General features: G+C 25.7%; 2 protein-coding genes and 1 long non-coding RNA gene across 5 annotated transcripts in view; 1 reads left to right on the plus strand and 2 right to left on the minus strand.

Annotated features, from left to right (window-relative positions):
* The first annotated feature begins 81 nt into the window (after window positions 1-81).
* Window positions 82-11,889, plus strand: LOC126550525 (uncharacterized). Its single transcript, XR_007604648.1, has 4 exons — window positions 82-312; window positions 1,069-1,175; window positions 7,671-7,830; window positions 11,697-11,889. It is a non-coding gene; the product is annotated as an uncharacterized LOC126550525 (long non-coding RNA).
* Window positions 3,769-13,976, minus strand: LOC114127302 (protein zer-1 homolog). The gene is made up of 10 exons (XM_027991494.2): window positions 12,120-13,976; window positions 11,903-12,042; window positions 11,686-11,837; window positions 11,409-11,611; window positions 11,171-11,348; window positions 7,264-7,425; window positions 6,525-6,686; window positions 6,316-6,465; window positions 6,008-6,260; window positions 3,769-5,854 (listed from the first exon to the last, which is right to left on the minus strand). Exons 1-10 carry the CDS (start codon window positions 12,887-12,889, stop codon window positions 5,673-5,675), a joined length of 2,352 nt encoding a protein of 783 aa, XP_027847295.1. The 5' UTR covers window positions 12,890-13,976; the 3' UTR covers window positions 3,769-5,672.
* Window positions 13,977-20,615: 6,639 nt separating this feature from the next.
* LOC114127352 (LIM/homeobox protein Awh) overlaps window positions 20,616-22,204 on the minus strand; it is a 73,286-nt gene continuing 71,697 nt past the window's right edge. For all 3 annotated transcript variants that reach the window (XM_050201111.1, XM_050201112.1, XM_050201110.1), the window contains one exon: window positions 20,616-22,203. In XM_050201111.1, the coding sequence (XP_050057068.1) occupies window positions 22,121-22,203 (83 nt within the window). In that variant the 3' untranslated portion in view covers window positions 20,616-22,120. The remainder of the gene's footprint in view (window position 22,204) is intronic.

The following is a 22,204-nucleotide window of genomic DNA, read 5'->3' on the forward strand; positions in this document are numbered from 1 at the left end:
CGACTCCGTTTTTTCCTACTTATACTCTTGTTCTCGATTAGCGATTTATTACGATTTATATCACTTTACATTATATTATATGATGATGATGACATCATTGACGTCGCACAGTGTAGTTGACGCCGACGTGTAGGTATATACCAGCTAAAACACATCACGATAATATCATACAATCAGTGACGGTGGCGAATCGTACCTTATTAAAATGTTTAATATATTACAATAATAATAATAATAATATGAAATATTGTGTGCGCAATCCGCTGGGAGACGGTCGTGTTTTCGAAATGCAAACGCCAAACGTATCCATAGGTAGGTACACGCCACGTAAAGGTACACATAGTATAATAATGTCTATATGAAGTAATATCTAAACTTTTAATAATATTATAATAACATGCGCATTCCGTGTATTATATACATTGTAATATTGTGTACAACTATGTAATAAATATATTATATATATCCTCTAAATACCAACGCTGCCGCCCTGAAATCGTATGATATTATGCGTCATATAATACTCGTATTGTACGCGATGTTTTACACACATTTACATAATATATAATACTGTTGGAATAATATATCTTATAATCGTCATAATAATCTGTTTAGGTTTTAAACCGATTGGAATCGATAAATTCTTCCTTTCGGTTCCAATATAACGTTAAGTGTAATAATGTGTTTAAAATAATAACGTAATGGTCATTTGATAGTCGTTAGTCATTGTTAGCATTTGGTCTTTGACAACGTTAATTTTAAATAACGTGATAAAATGATTAAGTGTAATGAGTTTATTCGAGAAACAAACTAGATGTGCCTACCTGTCCTGTATAGTCTAATAGGCTACAGTGTAGATTTTAATACACGTATTAAGGTCCCCCCCACACACTGCAGCGATGGGGGGACCTTTATACATCTACATATTTACATAAAGTAAACCATTATTTGTTTCAAAAATCATTTTTTGTTTCAAATTCTAGCATTTTACATTTCATTAAAAAATATTTAATAGATATCGTGGTTTTATTTATAAATTAAATAATCGAGGCAACCGACATTTTGCAGGAAAACAATCTGGTTTATCAAATGCGCGATTTGCCTACAGTAAGGAGCGCAGCCACCGTTAGCCGTTGCAACCTTGATAATCAAGCTTGAATAAGCTTCGTAAATAGGTAATTAACTGTTTTAAATATTAAAAATCAAATTTAATTCGATATAAACTATTTGGGTAAATAAAGATTTTTAAATAACTTAGTTATAACTTATAACAATCTATTGATGGTTATCTAAATGTATATATAATCTAAAATATATATACATTTAGCGTTAAAACACTTAATAGAATTTATTTAAAAAAACTATATTTGGTCAATCGTAAAATGTAAATTTAGAACTTAAAATTATAGTATTAGTAAACGTTTAAAGTAAACAAGATTATTTTTGTGAAATCACAATTAAATAAAGAAAATAGATTTTGCGTTTAAGAATTATTTTAATGACTTAAATGTCTTAAATTATTTCATTTTTCAATAGATTTTCGTTACATTTATATAAAATAGGCCATAGCATCGAAGTTATGAATTATTTTTTATGAGACATAAATACATAATAATTACTATAGAAAAAAATACGTATACCAACTACAATACTCCTATGTTAGGAAAATAAACAGTCTGAAATCCTTAACAATCACCTTCTGAGATCTGACTTAATACCTTTACTGAAAATGTTCTCCTTATATAAATAAGTAACTTAATAATTACAATGACTTTCCGACTATTTAATCACTGCAGTAGGGAAATTAAAAAAATTCTTAGAGAGGTTAATGGTTTCAGTACTCTTATAATATTCTACAAGACGTATAATATAGTATAACATTATAGGTATTAAGTCAGAAAAAATTTATAAAGCATTAATATTTTATATAAATGCATACAAATATTAAATCTCGTGAATTATATAATTTATTAAACTGAGTTTCTTCAAAATTAGTTGAGGGAGGGATTACGATAATGAGTAAAATTTTCTATGAATAAGGTACGTATAATTCAAAATATATTCATAAAATCATGTATTTCCGAAAATGTATGTTCATTGAATTAGTTTGATACCAACATATTTTATATTATTCAAAAATACGTTTAGTAGTAATTTATTTTAACATTCGTTAATCGTTATTAGAGTTAATTATTTTTATAAAAGATAAAAAAAATTATAATTGTGTATAATAGGTAGGTATTAAGTATTGTTTATGGACTTTAGACGAAACCGGAAACTAAGATAGATATTGTTTTCAACTTTTATAGATTGGCTTTAACTATTGCACATACTTACTGAACTATGATCTGGAATGTGCCAAATGATTTAAACTGTGTAGGTATCCATCTACTTGGCTTCTTACAGTATTTAAGAAAACAGAGTACTTTGAATACTTAAATTACATCTGTGATAATGTGATGTATAAAATATAAGATAGTTATTTACATTCAAAAAGTTAGAAAAATCATTATTTGAAGGTTTTGGATTCATATTATATTTTTTTTTATTATTTACATCTTACACTAAAGGTAACATGTAATTAAATTGGTGGTAACCAATAATCAAATAAAATGTATTTTAGTATAAAACTGAATTAATTAAGATTAACAATTCTACAATTTAAAATAAATACAACATTCATATAATATGTATCAATATATTAGACATAATAAAAATAAATATTAAAAATAAAATTATTTTTATTCGATACAATATTCATAAACACTGCTAACACCATAACTAGTTAGGTCTCTAAAGTATTTAAGAACAAAAGTATTCATTATTGTGATACTTTTAAATTTTTATGTAAATGTTATTGCCTATTGTATTTATTTAGCAGTCATATACAATTACAAAGGTATTTTTAATTAAACGGCTATATTAGTATAGAATAAGTATTTTATTAGTAATATTAATCATTAGGTAGATATCTAGGTATCTAAAAAATGATAACATTTAATAAAATTTAAGGATATAGTCATCATAAAACTTATTAGCATTATAAGTATATATTATAAATAATAATTTATCTGTACCAATACTATTTTTTTAATTTTTAATGTTTCTGTAATGTATATTGATTTTGAAAATGTTGATAATTGACCGACCAAATACATTTTTAAAAATATCAAATCATAATAATCTATAGTTTTAATAACCCATAACACATCTTTAATTCTAGTTGAATAAAAATAATTTAATATGTATGAACATATTTGTATTCATAAATGTTATATTTTATAAATACAAAACGTTTAATCTTATTGAATCAAATAAAAGAAAATAAACTATTTTTCACAGGAGAGCAGTTAAATAAGTACATGCTGCTTAATAATTTTTTGTTGTACAATGTACAAAGATGATTTAAAATATATCTATCTTCTTAAATTAAAAGATATAAGTAGTTTATAACCTAAATCTAAATAATAAATATAACATTCACATATAATTTATAATTTATTTTTTAATTGTTAAGTTAATGTGATCTAGATATAAAATGAATTAATCATGACTAGTTGTCAGAAGTTTATTTATACTATTTTAATATTAAATTTCAATTATGATATTAATATTTCTGTTAGTTACCTCAATTTTTCAAACATTTTAATACATTTCAACCTTCGAATAATTGATTTCAATTGATTCAAATAATTTACTTAATAGCTATATAAGCCTTACACCAACATCTAAATATAATTATTAAGACTTCTTATATAGTTATACATCTCAATTTATAACAATTATTTAATTTTGAAATGTATACATGATGTATTACACAACACATTTTAACACAATAACTGTCAAATACAAACAATTTTTAAGTGGCAATCAATGGCTAGTGAGGCCATTAAGGAGTATTACAATATTATAAGCATTGAGCTTGTACCTACATGATAATAGACAATAATAGTAAAAACAAAACAAAACTTAATAAAAACATAACTTCTAGTTACCTACTATACTTGCATAACTTAGCAGTCTAAATGGAATACTTAGATAAAAAAACATCAATAAGAATTTTTAGACAAAATACAGTAAAGGTAAAACACAATAAGTAACTATTAACCTGAGATGGAATGTAACAAATCATTAAAATTTTTATTAGCAGTAGTTTTAGATATATTTGTCATAAGAGCCAAAATAAATGTATTACCAAGTAACTAATATGTAAAGTAATGGTATAGGATGTGAATTTGTATGATCTGAAACCAAGCTAAAAATATTTTAAAATTTCCACACATAATAATTTGTAAATAGTGTATACTTAATGAATACATCCTTCAATACCTATTATACACGTGAATAAATAAATAACTAACAATACATATAACAAAACTAAAATGTAAAAACTGGAATATTTTTAGCAAGCTGAAACCTTATTGTTTAAAAACAATATTTAAAAGAATAGAAATGGATTATATTTTAAGTTTGTACTATAAATGCAAAATGGATCTGGCAAAACACACCTATTAATTACTATTTATATTCCAAAACGAATTCTGAGATGCATTTTTCTTTTATTTTGTTTTTTAATAAGATATTTTTAATCTATCATTTAACATACACAATAAAATATCTATAAAAATAATAGATCAAAAATATACTATAATTTCGTGTTTTTTACACATTCTATTCAGTTAAATTAAGTTTTTACCATTAATAAAGAAAGTTTAATATGAAAATATAATTTGCCGTACCATGTTTGTCTTAAGTCAATAACTTTTATTTAAATTAATATTTTTAGTTGAATAATTAATTTCAACAGTCATATGGAAATATAATTTTAAAAGTTTATGTAGAAAATGTGCAGATAATATATATATATATATAATATGTAGAAGACACAGGAATATATAAAGACAAACACGATAATGCATCCAATGTAATCATAATATTGTTTCACTAAATACAAATTGAAAATAGTTTTCACTTTATTTTTATTAACACAATAAGAATAAATTCGTTTTGGAAAATATTACAATGGTATAGCGTGTTAACTTTTTATTATAAAATGCAATTAATTATGATATTTTAGTAGTGATCACAAATATTTAAATAATATAAAAACAAAATAATTAAATACACAGAAGTAATAATAATAATAATAATAATAATAATAATAATAAAAACAATTTTCAAAGATTGGTTAGACTATATGATGTATAATATATAAAGGACAGTGCGTCTTAAAATATAGTTATGATATATCCATATAGTATATATGTATATAAATATAACACATAGATATATATTATATACATGTATAAACATTTAACATTCAACATAGTATCTATCTTAAATATCATTCACACATATTAATATTATCATTACCATTTCAAAATAATAATAATGATAAAAATAATAATGTAAGTACTAAAAAAAAATTAAATTTTACCAATTTAGTTAGTTTTTGGTTCTATTTTTTTTTTTTTTTTTTGTATATATAGAAATGTCAACTAAATTAATTGTATACTCTACACATTTTACTATGAGAAATAATACAATACAGTTAAAAGTACATCTCTCAAAAATATTTAAGTTTAAGTGTATAAATTAAACATTCAATTTTAGTAGAACTTATAGGTACTGGGCGGTACGCAGAATAGAAAAATAATATTCTCACAGATTTTTCACTGTGATGATTCTTCAACAGTGTTCTTCATATACATCAGACATTGGTTAATGACTGTTTGAGCTAGACTATGTATAACTCCAGGGGGCTGATTATCTTGAAGTAGACTATTTTCTTCAAGGAGTTCACTCATAATTCTCAAACCACCTTCAGCTATCACAATCGAACAATATTTTTCAGCTAAAATACAAAAATTATTAGAATTATTAATTTGTTACACACTATAATACTCAGTTGTAATACATAATATATAAATGATAACAAATTATTTAAAACAGTGACCAAAAAAAAAAAAACCCCCAAAATTTAGTAAAGCTACTATAATATACTTACGGTACACTTTAGTGAGGTTTGCTAGAGCCCATGCTGCCCAATGAGCACACTGAGGTGTGTGCCTAACTTGTGCAAGCTGTAAAATTGGCTCAAAGGAACGATAGTTAATATTTCGATCAGCATCCAAGTTCCAATTTTGTATGGCTTTGGTCATGCGATCTAATACTTTATATCTTGATGGAGTTTTTATAATCCATGATTTATGACCATCTGATGCCAAATGTGCAATTACCCCAGCAGCATTATAACTAACCTGTATGAAAAAAAAGTTTAATCTCTGTTATGTAATAAATTATTTAAATGGTTACCTCGATTCCGTCTTGTGTTGAAAATAAAAGGTCAGAAAACACTTTAATAAAATGTCCTTGCATGAGTCTGGATCGTAGCTCACTCACTTCAGCAACATTGCCTAATAAACCCATCATATTCCGCATCAATTCATTTTTATCCGGAAAAGTCTGTAAGGACATAACATTAAATAATTACAGTAGATTATTTTCATTACTATAATATTTACAGTCAGGCATCCAAGGAAGTATTTCATTCCATTTCCGTCTAGAAACCTTTTACAATTCTTTGGTGCTTCATCGGTTACATTCCACATAGTTGACCAAGCAACTTCAAGAACATCATCACAAACTCTTCGATGAAGTCTATCTTTGATTATTGCCATCATTTTCTATACAAAAAAATCTTCAATTTATGAACATAATAACTAAAGAGTGGATTTGTATGCATTTGCATATTTATTCTGGTTAATGATATGATATGCTAAATGAGCACAGCATTTATTTCACTCCATAACGATCTAAAAACTGTTTTAGTGCATATGGTTATTTCGTTTTTTTTAGATAATTTTTAAATATAATATATTATTGCCTTTTATAATATAAAAAAAAATATTATATTTTTATAGTTTCCATTAATATCAAAATAAATTAATAGGTATACTTGTTGGAATTAACGGTTTTTCTAAATATGGCTTTAGGGCTTAGATCAAGGAAATCAAGAAAATAAAATATGTAAGCTAAGATAAGAAAATATCAGTTAGGTACAACCCTGATTAAACATTGATATTGTTTCACTATTGTTTAAAAAATATATTTTTTTTTTTTTGCTAATATTTTTCATACATATTTAAAATTTTAGTGCATATATTTATACAAATTTAAGATTTTTAGCATATATTTGGTTGGTTTTTAATGCATATAATTCCGCACTCTAAATTAATAAAATATTAATTAATTTTTAATTACCTTAATAGCACCAGCATCTCCAAGTTCATTTTTTTGCTTATTGTTCACTTGACATGCAACTGAGTTCAGTAAATAAATACCAATTCTCTGAACAAACCCTTCATGGTCACTTGTAGATACAATGTGTAGTAACATTTGTACCAAACGTTTAAACTCAAACATCTGAAAATCAAGTGTAAAATTGTATAACTTGATATTTAAAATATATAGCTTTTAATAATAACATATTGTGAATTAACAAATTTAATTACTAATAGAAATATTTACTAAAAGTAATTACAGTTGAAGAACACATGATATTTGTTATTAAAATTTCAATCATAATTTTAAATATTAGATTTTATTCATTGATTTTGTAAATATTTACCCGTTGAGATTTAAACTACATCATGTTATTATTGTTACAGATTTCAAAAAATCAGAAGGAAAATTGCTATTGACAGAGACAAACAATAATATATGTATACATTTAACAGGGCCCCTAAAAGTTGAGAACCAAGATCTAAATATTATGAATTTCAGAATAAGGAAGAACGTGTGCAATGAGTATTTATCGCATAATATTAGGTAATCAATCAAATTTATTCTTTATATAATATGTTGTCCTGCTTATATTACAAAAAAATATAATAATGATAAAATATTAGATAATTCTAAAAAGGTAATGTAGAAAACTTTTAGACCCTGAAACTATCAATTCATCTGTTATAAGCCAACAGTCATTCTTTTATTTTAAGCTCCCTCAAAGTAATAAGAGAAGCATACTATCTAAACCTAAATTTACAAATTCAATAACAAGATATGAAAATAATGCGGCATACAGTTATAGTCAACAAATGTTCACTCAAGTTAGTCATCACTCATTAATAATAAAATTATGAATTTTTTTTTAAACAACTCTGTTCTAATAACAAAAATCATTAATATATCATTACAATAAAAGGTTTTAGACTTCAGAATCTTAACTGAATTTAACTAAACTGTTTAAATGTATTCATTGATTATAAATTCTAATTTACAAAAATATTCTACATTATAGAGCAATATTTATACAAGCATTCAAGACTACTATACTTTAAATATTTTAGTTTAGAAATAATGCATAGAAATTTATTAACAGTATTTTAAATAAAAAAAGCACACGAGAAATAATTTAAAATTATATACTATGTGCTTTAATATCTAATAATTTAATATAGAAACTGTTTTGTAGGCTTAAATATTCAAATACTTAATAAAACAAGGGACAAAAATATTGTATATAACTATGGGTTATTTTGGTAAGTCCAATACTCGTCAATATACAGCACAGAATTGTAAATATAATAACTTCTACTTTCATATATTATAAAATGCATTTCATATAAAAATAATGTTATACTTTCAAATAAACACTTCAAAGAATTTCGTGACTAAATTATTATATAATACTGTACACCTCCATACAAGGTTGCTTATACGTGGACCACTATATATAGTTTATAAAACACATTTACTTACATAAAACATTATTCTTTATGATTTATATTTTAACAAAATATTAAGGGAAATTAAATTGTGTAATTTAAAATGGTTTAAACACAATTTTTAAATCTAAAAGTTTTTGCATATCTAAGATGAAATATGCTATGTATGTTAAAAATCTAAAGAATTTTTTTTAAGTTGTACATGTTGTACCTAGGCCAAATAAATGTTTTGAATAATATTAAGTCACAACTATTGCAGAATCATAAAACACAAGGAAATTTCTTCATTAAATTTACGAAATATTAATGTAGCTAATAAAATAAAAAAACAATTTATAAGTTACTTTGAAAATTGTATTAAATCTAAACATTAGTAATATGTCTACTTTGAGTAAGCACTTTTCTCTTAAATATGTCACATATTTTATAATTATATTTATTAAATTAAATCAACACATTAACTCATTATATTACTAAATTGTAAATTAGAAATAATTACAAAAAAAACCCAAATCCCTCTTGTCTAAGACATAGTTCCAAATTTATCATACTATGTACTATGTTTCAACTCAAGTCTGTTAACTATCTTTAGTAAGCATAAATATATTTACATGTATACACCTTTTTATTCAAAGTATATATTAATTATATTTACTTAATAACCATTAATTAATGGTTTTTGAAAAAATTAATTCATGAAAAGGTAACTAAAAAGTTAGAAATTTCGAAATATAGTTTATAATTAAGAAAATAAATAATGTATTTCATGTGTGTAATAGTATAATGAAAGAGTTATCAATTTGAATACATGCCAATATGAGTCATTGTAGTATATTTCTTTTCATTTCAAAATAAAAATTCAAGGTTAGGCTAAATTTTCAATTGAGAATAAATTATAATTATGGTGATACTTTATAAACCTAAATATTTATTTTTATATTGTTCATAATTAAATTTACACTAGGTATATTACAATTTAAGAAATTATATTTAAAGAAAAATTAAGTTTTTGTAAATTCAATAATATTCAACTTTTATAAAGGCCATACATATTTTAATTATTGAAATGTATGTATAAATACATTTCACAAAATATTTGTCAAGTGTGAAAAATTTTCAGTTGTCACGGATTTATAAAAGTACTCAAGCACCACTTTCTTGGATAATTAAATGTATTCACACATACTAAGATTTGGTACAAAGTATGTGTGAAGAAAGTGCATTTAAAAACTCATTTTTATATGGTCAATTCTAAAAATATCAAAAACCACATTAAACGATGGTAGGTTGAAAAGATTTTTTGGATTCTCGAAGGCTGAATAATAGTAGGAGGTACTGATAAGTGGAGGACCTGTACAATTTTTCAAGATAGCTGCTACTGATATGAAAGAAGATACAACTATTTTTCATATCTCAACCAAAATTCTTTCAATTAAGTAAATACATTATTAAAAAAAAAATTTAAAAACTTTAAATTGCATATTGATGTTCAATGTTAAAATTTAATTTTTGTAAATTGTAGTATTAAAATAGTTTAGTAAAACACAAATGTTGCACAAATCAATAAAAAAAAAAATTAAAAAAACTTCCTGGTCCTAATTATAATATACATTTACTTATCTCATATTTGTCACAATGTTTAATTATTTCATAATAATTTGATTTTATACATTAAGGTTGTTACATATTTATTTTAATTCAAGTTATATAAATACATTTAAATTACAAAAAATGTGTAATATATTATAAAATATATTGATTTTATATTTTAAAAAAATTGATGAATATATTTGTTTAACTATTATATTTTTTTTAATACCTAAATGTTTCGGTCACTATGTTTTAAAACAGGAACATTCATTTTAATAAAAACAAAATAAAACAATTTGAATCTATTTTTAGATAATTTAGAATGGGGGAGGATTATCACAAGTAAAAACACCTAAATTTTTAAATAAGGAAAATTGAAAAAATTAAAAGTTAAACTGTTAAACTAATAATTATATTACTTTTTGGCTTTTTCTATCAGTCATAACATTTTTAAAATAATTTAGTTTTATTTAACAATTTAAAGAAATTTGCAATTTTTTTATTATTATTATAATTGAAAAATATTTAAAAAGTTCAAACATTTATAACAAAGTTTCTCCCACGTTATTCATACCTACAGCATTTAATAGTAACTTTTTTTTTTAAAAGATCAATTTTTTAGTTCAATATAATTTATAAGTGGTACTGCAAATAGAAAAATAAATTACTATAATAGTGATATAAATATTCTTAAGTCTTAGAAATAGTTTCAGGCATAAGTTTCTGCTCCGAACTATCTATTTATTGAATACGTTTTAAAATTTATTATTTTAGGAAACCTATTATACAACAGCAACAGTGACTTCTCGGGTTTTTAATAATTATATCTTTAATAGACAATTTGAATTTACCACATCTTGAGGTATTCTCAATTGACATAAAGTCAAACATCCATTCCGCATCATTGTTTCATCATAGTTGTGATAGTCCATTCCAGTTAATAATGTTGTAATAATTCGTCGTTTAACTGTTATATCATTTAATAATAATGGCCGATCTTTATTTTTCACAATGTAAAATAGTGTTGCACTATAAAATTTTTACAAAATTAAAAAAATACTTTTTACAAAATATGAATTAATTACTAACCTCCCAGAAATTTGAATTAGTTTTTCTTTTACATATCTAGTAAGAGCTTCCAATACTATGTCAAGAGCTTGATCAATTTGTGTACACTGATCATACCTTAACAAGTGGTACAGATCATTTAAAATGTTTTGAAGTAGTTTTGGTTTTTCCATACATGAAGCAGCAGCATTGAAGATTTGTTCTTCGTTAGCGTCACCACTGATCTGTTAAAAAAAAACATTTACAATAAATTAAATTAATAAAAATATAACAAATATATTTATTTTAAATGTATTACAATTTTTGCAGGAATATCGTGCCGTCTGCAAGCGTTATGCTGAGTATGATATAAACCTAAAAATTCTAAAGGATTGTCTACTCGACACTCTAAACCAGGAATATCTGACTTCCTGCCACTCAATGACTCCATCATAGAATGTTCAGCAGTACCTATAATGTTAATACATACATAATAAATAGATTACACCAAAAACAAAAATAAGTACTCAACTTACCTTTTCCAGCCAAATTAGTACCAGATATGTCTAAAGACATAAGATTTGGAAGACATTTCACAATTAGTGCTAAAATTTTGTTTTCTTCTTTATAAACACCTTGATCTGGGAAAGTCTCCGTTTGTGATATATCTAAAACACTGGAAACACAATTTGACATTTATAAATAATAAAATGAAATTTACTTTTTATAATTCATAATATAGAAGGTACTTACACCAATGTTTGTAGGGAGCAGATATTCAGTATTGCGTCGTTGTTTTGCAAATGGGGCACATCGAAAAGTATCAATGTATGTAAGTTGGTAAGCTTAGTCAAATAATGCAGACTGCCAATACCTAAGCAATATGAGAGGTCTAAAACTCTCAACTGTGTAAGCTTGTCAAGTATGACACCCAGAAATATGTTGTCATTGGAAAATGGTGATTCTGCAATTGCTCGCAATACAAAATGTCGAAGATTGGGCGCCTTCTTGTAGATTTTTGTGGGGAGATCATCTAGAGTTAGTGGAGAGGGTGACAGCTTATTATAAGGAGTTATTTGCACATTTGGACCAATGGTCAATGAACGAAGGTTGGCAGCATGTTGGAATATATTAGTGTACGTTTTGTGCGTGAGATTCTGACAATTAGTGAGTGTAAGTTCATATAAATCGTGGTTTAACAGGTACTCAAGGCCATCATCTGTAATGCTCGAGTTACTTATGTGTACTGATCTCAGATTCGTCTTGGTTACATCTTTGAACAGGTGAGCAAAACGGTCGAAAATCTCACCACCATTGCTCTGATAAGTTTCGATGAATGGTTCACATATCTCACTTGGAAGAGCTAATCCATCATGTAGTGTATAACCATTAGGCATCTCCGTACACAGTGTGTCCAAGTTCCGTGCAACATACTTCAGACAGAGGCAGAACAGGGACTCTGGGACCCGTTCCTCTTTGTGTCTGAACTTGATCGGAATTAGTTGACGCTCGGTTTGGTACATAATATTGAGAACGATCAAATTGTTCACAACCTATGCAAGTCGATCAGCAACATTGTAGAAAGAGAACGAGAAGTGATAGGACATGGTTAAAATACAATTATATTGGGAGTAGAAATAAAAGTTCTTAACTATCGTCAGATAATTAATGGAATGTATTGAGTCTATCAAACCTTGCGAGTAGAGATTTGAAACCGTGGACAATGCAGCGGACGTCGAAATTCGAATGTCGTCTTACTGGTGGTTTACAAAACAATTGCTGAGTATACTTAAACATGAACTGTTTAAAATCGCATTTATATTAATGACATGACTACCTATTTCGGTAGGGTAGAAAGGAAAAATGTCGCAAACTTGCAAAACAATACTTACAAGTAACGAGAATTGGAATATCTTACCTAATTTTTTTTATTATTAATAAAACGCGAACGTTCTCGAACAATAACAATTTATCAGCTGTCCCAGTTATCACAGCGTCCGTCAGTGATGCCGGTGAAGTGACGTGAAATATCTGGTAATCTCGCTTGAATTATCGTGGCACGAGAGAGACACAGTACGCGCGTGCAACGCGATTAAGAGAGAGAGCAGTCGTCCTTTGTCGTGATAAGTTTGAATTTTATACTTAAAAGCCGTTGGAAGTCTTGATTTGAAGGTATCGGAAAGTGTATACACAGCCACACAGGTCACGGTCCTTGGCCCACATCGTGTTTACTGTTTACAGTACATTCCCAAAGGTCGACCGTTTAATAATAACTCGTCGAAAAACCCTTTCACCTTCACTCGTAAGAACGGGAATAACGCGTAATTTAATGCCCGATAAGTTAGTATACTTACCCGCGGTACGCTATCGACTAAAGATTTAACAAAAGGTCTCAACTCTCAATCTCGATGTTATTATCGCCATTAAACTACTTTAGATAATATTATATTTCCAAACTTTATCATAGCCCATTCTTTTAAGCGACATATTGTGTGAATTTCCACGGTTAACGATAAAAATAGAATAATACCGAAGTATTGAGATTATAAATCACTCCTATTGTAAGGTTGAGAGAGCCCGCCGCCGAGGGTACTAGAAAGTAGAAATTAGAAAACGTAGTTGAGATTTCAACATTCAAAATAACTTTTCTAACTCGAGTTTTTTTTTTCTCAGCGATGTTTTTGTGACATTCATTTTTTTGGATATAGTTAACCCATGTTTTTAGTTTTTTACTGTTTGTATAGAGTATAGACTATAGAATCTTAATGTTATGTTTCTTAATTTTTTTATATGCCTTAGATACCATGTAATAATAACAACACGAACAATAATTATCAAAAATCAATACAACACGTATAATATTAATCGTTCAAACGATCCTCGTAGCAAATGCACTGTCAAAAAAACATGGATAAGTGGATACCGCTTTCTGTACCTACATATCTGCCGTATGGATCACTATTATATATTATAGGAGTATTAAATTTGAATTTCGAATATAATGATAGGTACGAAAAACGATTCTGAACAGAGATGATTTGTCAGTCTAGGATATATATTTTAAATTGGGTGGTGAGAAGGTAGCTTATGTTTTAATGACCTGAATACACCAAAATTTAAGTTCTTTTATAATTATTATAAGCTAAACTTATAGAAAATCTTGTATTATATAACTCTTAGTTATTTATACAAAAATGTTTATGAATTAAACCTATAAAATAATTTGCAACTATTAATGACTAACGAATTTTTGTCAATATTTGAACTTCAAAAGCAAAGAAAAAAAAATTGTGCCTATATTCTTATAATTTCTGAATCACTATAAGACTAACTTATGAGGAACTTTATGTTAAATTTTCAAGAATTATGACTAAACCAAAAAAAATTATCGATATTTATGGAAAAAACTAAGCAAAAGCGAATATTTTAAATGCCTATAAATAGCATTAAAATAAGCAAAATATTTTGAAATTTTAATTATGTACTTAAAGAAAATGTCAATCTAAAGAACTGGTGAAATTTTCAAGTATCTATGACTTATACTTTTAAAATAAAAAACAAATATTGAAAATCGTTTAAGGATAAATCGTTATCGTTACGTGATTTCGCAAAAATTTAAAATTCAAACGCTCATAACATTTTTCCTATAATGAGGCCAAGAGTTTTCTCTATATCTTTTTAAAATCACAATATTATTGTTGAATTTTTTAACCTTTGGTATAAATACAAAAAAAATTATGAATTTTCAACTACAAAATTACTTATAGAATTTTCTCAATTATGACATAAATCATGAAAATTTGAACTTTTAACGCTTATAAAAAAAATTGTAACTAACAATTTTTGATTTTTTCAACTACAATGAGAAAAAACTAGAAAAAATAAGAAACCTTGTATTAAATTTTCAAGTTTTTTTTGTGGGCACTCAAAATTTTTTTATCAACACTTCAAAAATAAATACTTAGAAAATCGAAAATTTCAGTTGTCTATGAATAGCTCAAAAATAAGTCAAAATATTTTGAAAATTTAACTGTACCTACCTATATAGATAACGCTTATATAAACATTTGGTGAAAATTTCAAGTACTTGCAGTGATTAGTTTTTGAATTATAAGATATAACTATATAAAAAAAAATCGATTTTGTCGAAAACTGCGCAAAATTTCCGTTTTTCCGTCACTTTTTTTTTGTTTTTCCCGATTTTTTTTTTTTTTTTTTGAAAACTCTAGAAAATGTTTACTTTAAACCTCTATAATACACCAAGGAATAAGGATATTCACTTTTCCATCGGAAATCACTCCCAAAGTTTGAAATTGAAGCATTATTTCGACGTCATGCTGTACACAGACACAAACATAAACTGCATACACACATTATTGTAAAATCAATACATTCATCACTTCGTTCAGAATCTATAATACCAGTGAATTATAACTTGAATTAGTAAACATTACATTTTATTCAAATGAAAATTAAAATGAACAAAATTACGATTTAGTCGGCCTCAAATGTACTAAAACTTAACTACTAACAGGCTCGATTCAACGACGTTACCCTTATAAATGGCTCAAATTACCTTACACTGGTCAAGTAGCTAATGCGAGTTTCAACTGACGAGCGACAAAAATTGCGCACAATAACTATAATCCGAAATCATAATTCAGTTGTTTGGAAGGAGAAACGTAGGCGGTTAGCACGAAAGCGACGATGCGCACAACGTAATACCTATACATAGTTGAATAAACTGTTGATAAAAAAAAAAGCGTTAAGATCAATAACTGTACAAATGTTGCATATTACTCAGGCTGTAATTTTCCGAATAACTTGAAATTTATAAAAGTATCATGTACATAGTATACTGGTTAACCCGTCACCCGTGTACATTTTAAGTCATAGGTAAGTATATAATAATAATAATAATAATAATATAATTTGGTCAGGTTCTTTAAATTATCCGCTAGATAGTAGCACATAATCTGTTTTATTTTGATATTTAATTAATTTTAGTTATTTTATTATCTCTCTAAATAAAAGAACGAGTACTTTAATAATAATTAAAGCAGAGCCGAACCTATTTGAGTTATCGAATTGAAATTTTGAAGATAGAATTGTGCACTAAGAAAGGATTTTTCAAAATTTTTATATTATAGGGTTGAAATCGGTAAAAATAAGTTTTTTAATTTTTTTTTTTTTTTGTTTGTTTATAAATTGTTGCTATTTGTTTTAATAAAAATTGGTTGTAATAATAAAGTGATGAATGTGTCAACACTCAACATATAAGTCAGGTTATTTATGTTGTTATATCAACTATATTAAAAACCAAGAGATGGCACATTATTGTATTTTATCCACTGCGCGTAGTAAAAACATTGATATGACTTTGAAACTAAGGATTAGAAATTATAAACTTACGTACACATTTCGCAGAGTCCGCGATCCACCACAGGTCAATAAAAATGTGTAAACATTGAATACCGTCAAACCGAATATTAAATAACACATTAAACAAAGTTTGAATCATATTATAGAATTGGCATTTTTAACGGGCAACGAAGTGCACGGGGTCAATCTATAAAAGCAAGTCCCGATTTTTTGTCACACATACAATCCACACTGTTCATCGTATCGTCACCAAATATATTACTGTTATACCTGCAGATAGTTTGCTGGAGTTTTAGTTAGGAAACATGTCCTATATTTTGATATTTTCAAATTTTTACAGAGCTATGTTATTTGTATCTAAACATTACATTATTGGTGTGAAAACAAAACATATCTACGTGTTCCTATAGTACCACTAGTACCAGTATGTGTATTTTTATTTCATTTATTATGAAAGTAAGAATACAATTAGTTACACAAAAATACAAAATAAGTGTCTCTACTATAAAATTTGAATTTTGGCGTATACCTATGCATTATATATTATAATATATTAAAATAATTGTTTAAAACGTTTAAACGTACCTAGTTAAGCAATCGCCCACGACCCATCTCAGAATGTGTGTATAGAATCGACGATGGATCAATAATTGACATATATGAGATGTGACAACGGCTCGGTGCTTTGATCGGTCCTGCGGGGTTTGAAGCATACATCACTGCGTTCTAATTACAACTGGCGAACTTAATCTTGAGATTCGAGTGGAAAATAAGTTAAAACGCATCCAAATATTCAATAATAATAATAACCAATAGAAAAATAGAATAGTACGTCAGTAACGCGCTGATTGGCTGTATGATGCGAAGACCCACAGAATGTCATTCCCAATGTTGTTGTTTAATAATCATTATTATTAATATTCGTCTAACGACGTTATAATATTATTATATAATATATTTTTCCGGGTGTAAGAATAATGATATTAATGTGAGAAAAAAATTGTTTTTATTATCTAGAAGTATATTAATTAAAATTTATTAACGCCTTAAATTATTATTATTTCGCGTTAGGTATAAGGTTTATATTAATTTTTATTTTTTTATTTTTATTTTTTTTTCTTTTCAAAATATAATAAATTATTTTCAACATTTTTTTTTTATTTTTATTTTATTTTTTCAAAATATAATAAATTATTTTCAAAATATAATTTTTATTTTTTATTTTTTCAAAATATAATAAATTATTTTGAAAATATAAAAAAAAAAATCATAAAAGTATTTTGAAAATTATTTTGAAAATATAAAATATATTTTGAAAAAAATTTATAAAACAAAAAAAAAATCATAAAATTATTTTGAAAATATAAAAAAAAAAATCATGAAAATATTTTGAAAATATAAAAAATAAAATCATAAAAATATTTTGAAAATTATTTTGAAAATAAAAATAAAAAAATTTTATGATAACTAAATATTCGTGATAATATATATTGCGGGATAACTAAAAATTCGTGATAATATATATTGCGGGATAACTAAATATTCGTGATAATATACATTGCGGGATAACTTAATATTCGTGATAATATATATTGCGGGATAACTAAATATTCGTGATAATATATATTTCAGGATAACTAAATATTCGTGATAATATATATAGCGGGATAACTAAATATTCGTGATAATTTATATTGCGGGATAATATACATTGCGGGATAACTAAATATTCGTGATAATATATATTGCGGGATAACTGAATATTCGTGATAATATATTTTGCGGGATAATATACATTGCGGGATAACTAAATATTCGTGATAATATATATAGCGGGATAACTAAATATTCGTGATAATATATATAGCGGGATAACTAAATATTCGTGATAATATATACAGCGGGATAACTAAATATTCATGATAATATATTTTGCGGGATAACTAAATATTCGTGATAATATACATTGCGGGATAACTTAATATTCGTGATAATATATATAGCGGGATAATTAAATATTCGTGATAATTTATATTGCGGGATAATATACATTGCGGGATAACTAAATATTCGGGATAATATATATAGCGGGATAACTAAATATTCGGGATAATATATATATAGCGGGATAACTAAATATTCGTGATAATATATATTGCGGGATACCTAAATATTCGTGATAATATATGTATGTATTAATTTTTTTTGTCACTTGTTTTAGTTTTGATAATAATTAAAGTAAAATGTGTATTAGTACATTAATAAATACTAAAAAAAAAACATCAAAGAAATTCATTCCTCACCAATTTATTACACATTGGTACACCTATAAATTTTATATTTTATTGTTGTACTTATTTAAAATTCAATACAAATACTATTTAATTTTTTCATTAATTATAGGTATATATTAATAAATATTTTTATCTGAATTTACTAATGTATTGTTACTAGTATTATTACGGTAAACTATTTTCCAATCAAAAATTTAACGCAGTAGGTACGATAAAATAACCAGGAAACTATTTTGTCGAACTCGACAAAATACGTACAACAGAAAATTATCTTATTTTTATTTTATATCTGTATAAAGATATTTTTTAATTATAATTAATATAACATGTATAATAAATTTACCTGTAGATATAATGTTCTAATATATAGGTCAGTAAAGAGTTTAATAAATAATTATATGAAGCAATTGTACTTACTTTTGGTCAAAACGCTTATACACTTTACACACTTTATACTTATACAAACGTAAGGAAAATAATGATAACGCTGAACACGATGAATGCAATGAGTAACCACCACTATCACAATTAATATAACATTGTAGATGCATCTAAATTGCATAACTAACACGCCGTGTTGGGCGGTGACATTTTTACTAGGTTGTAGATATAATTAATAATATTATAATAGAGATAATGACAATATAAATCTACGGACTATAAGATCTTTAGTTCATGTGAGTTGTGACAAAAATCATAATGAAGAAGGCCATCAATGTATAAACAATTTATAAAGTGAGTCAAATTAGCATACTTAGATTTTAAAAACTTAAATACCTAGGTATATACTTTTTGAGATTCAGATATTGCGTTTGAGTTGAACGAAAAATAATTCATACACACCAAGTTGAACAATTATACTTAAATAAAAATTGTATTTATAGTAATTTTGCACCAACTAGGACCACCCAAATTTTGATTGTACTTCGGATTTTGGAAAACTTGAATTTTGGTGACCCCATTCCAACACAACATCCAACCTATTTTTGTTTTACTGTAAATCGCTAACTTTGTGATAACTTTTAGTCTGCAACGTTGTGGTGTTGTGTTATATATTCGTAATCGTTGCCGGTCAATTTTAAAACTAAATTCAGACAAAAATGAAAAGTAATAATTGTATGTACAATATAATTACACAAAAAAATATTTATAACAATATATTATTCATACTAGTTTTTAACTATAATTTTTTTTTTTACTGAATTCATATTTTATAGTTATTTTTAAATTGACACTCATATCATATATTATTAAAATATAGTTATAACCTATATAAAATTTATAATATTATTAGAATATATGTAACTTATTTCAAACTTTTACGTGATTTATCAAAAATATAATCACAATCCATAGTTTGGATACCTCATCTGAGGTATAATAATTATGGTGAAACTGCAGTCTTCACTTACTAATGTATACACAACGCAACGAATAAGCGTATAAATATAGTTATAAATAGTAATGTTTACAATCAAAATTATTTATAACACCTATTTTAATATTAATATTTTTAGTAAATGTAATTAATTATTATATTGGTAATAGGTACATAGGTGAGAAAAACAGTATATAAATATATATGTATATATTTTAGTAAACTTTATTATTATTTCTAAATAATTCTTACTTACACACAGACATATATCATATATATTATATTTATATGTACATTGTACATACATTTTTATAAACGAAATTGGTAGGTAATATTATATGATGTGAGGGGAGGGTAATGATTACAGATCAGATATTCACCCATGGCGACAGAATCTTTTGGGCCGTCCCAAAATTCGTATTTACAATATAATATATAAATTTCAATTTACAAATGTACATTCCATACAAAATCAAATTTTTACAATTATAATGATGATAATAATAATACAAATAATAATAGTAATATAGATAATAATAATAACAAGTTTCAAGCATCATCTGATTATACACGATTTAATCAAATACGATTTATTTAATATATTATAAAAACACTATTGTTGATCAATTATCATAAAAGATTACAGTATAAGGTTTCTAATGTTTCTATGTTACTATTATTATGATAACATAATTATGTGATATATGCTATAAAGCAAAAAACTATAATAATATGTGAGATACTATTATTGTGATATAATAAAAAGATACTTAAAATTAATAAAATTATTTAAGTTCATTTAGATAACAATAAAAATATTTTCGGTGGTTTTTGAGAAAAGTAAAATTTGCTTTTAATAGGAACGCATCATAACTGTAACGGACGGAAGAAGAAACAGTTTTTTTTCGATTAAGTACTTGCTCGAATACATAATCATAATATTATGTCCTATCTGCATTTATTTGTAATATATTATAAAAACCATTAAAAACAGTACGTAGTTATATTTTTTTTTAACAAAAAACGCAGAGTAGACAAATTCAAAAGTAAACGTTTTACATGCAAGTTATGTAATAAATGAGAATCACATTTTGTATGAAAATCAGGATTTACAGATTTTGATAAATATTATAATATCCGTCTATTATACGCTAACGCTAGTGTGATAGATCGCAAAAACAAGATATTATTATGGCCTATTATTAATTATAATAATATAATTTAATGGAGTTTGAAAAATATGTAAAAAAAAGTATATAACTATATGAACCAACGAAGAATTAATGCGATTATGGATGTGTAGTACAGTGCAAGAAGGCGATAAAATTGCATTATTCCCTATATTGACGTACTTAACTAATGGTAACTATATGGGAATTATTAACGATTAAGTTGCGGAACGATAGAGGCGGAACACTACATATTGTGCTGTATAATAATATAATATGATAATAATAAAACGTTTGTACATGAGACGAAAAGAATAAGTTTCCCGTTTAGAGATTCTAATATAAAATGCAAACGGATAAAAACACAACGGGCTTCCATCCAATAATAATTAAACATTAATTAATTAATTATGATTATATCACAGTAAAAATAATTTAAGACAATTAATTTTTTTTTATTTTTCATAATAATAACTATTTCGGACGCCATCAACGTGGTGGGTGGTTATTGGTCCCACCACGGTCTTCGTCTCATACCGGATCACTATTCCTGACCACCGAACACATCATCATAGAATCTTGAGACAGATCATCTAGGGACGACGTTTCTGAGGC

The sequence above is a fragment of the Aphis gossypii genome, chromosome 2 (assembly GCF_020184175.1).
Source record: "Aphis gossypii isolate Hap1 chromosome 2, ASM2018417v2, whole genome shotgun sequence".
Taxonomy (NCBI): domain Eukaryota; kingdom Metazoa; phylum Arthropoda; class Insecta; order Hemiptera; family Aphididae; genus Aphis; species Aphis gossypii.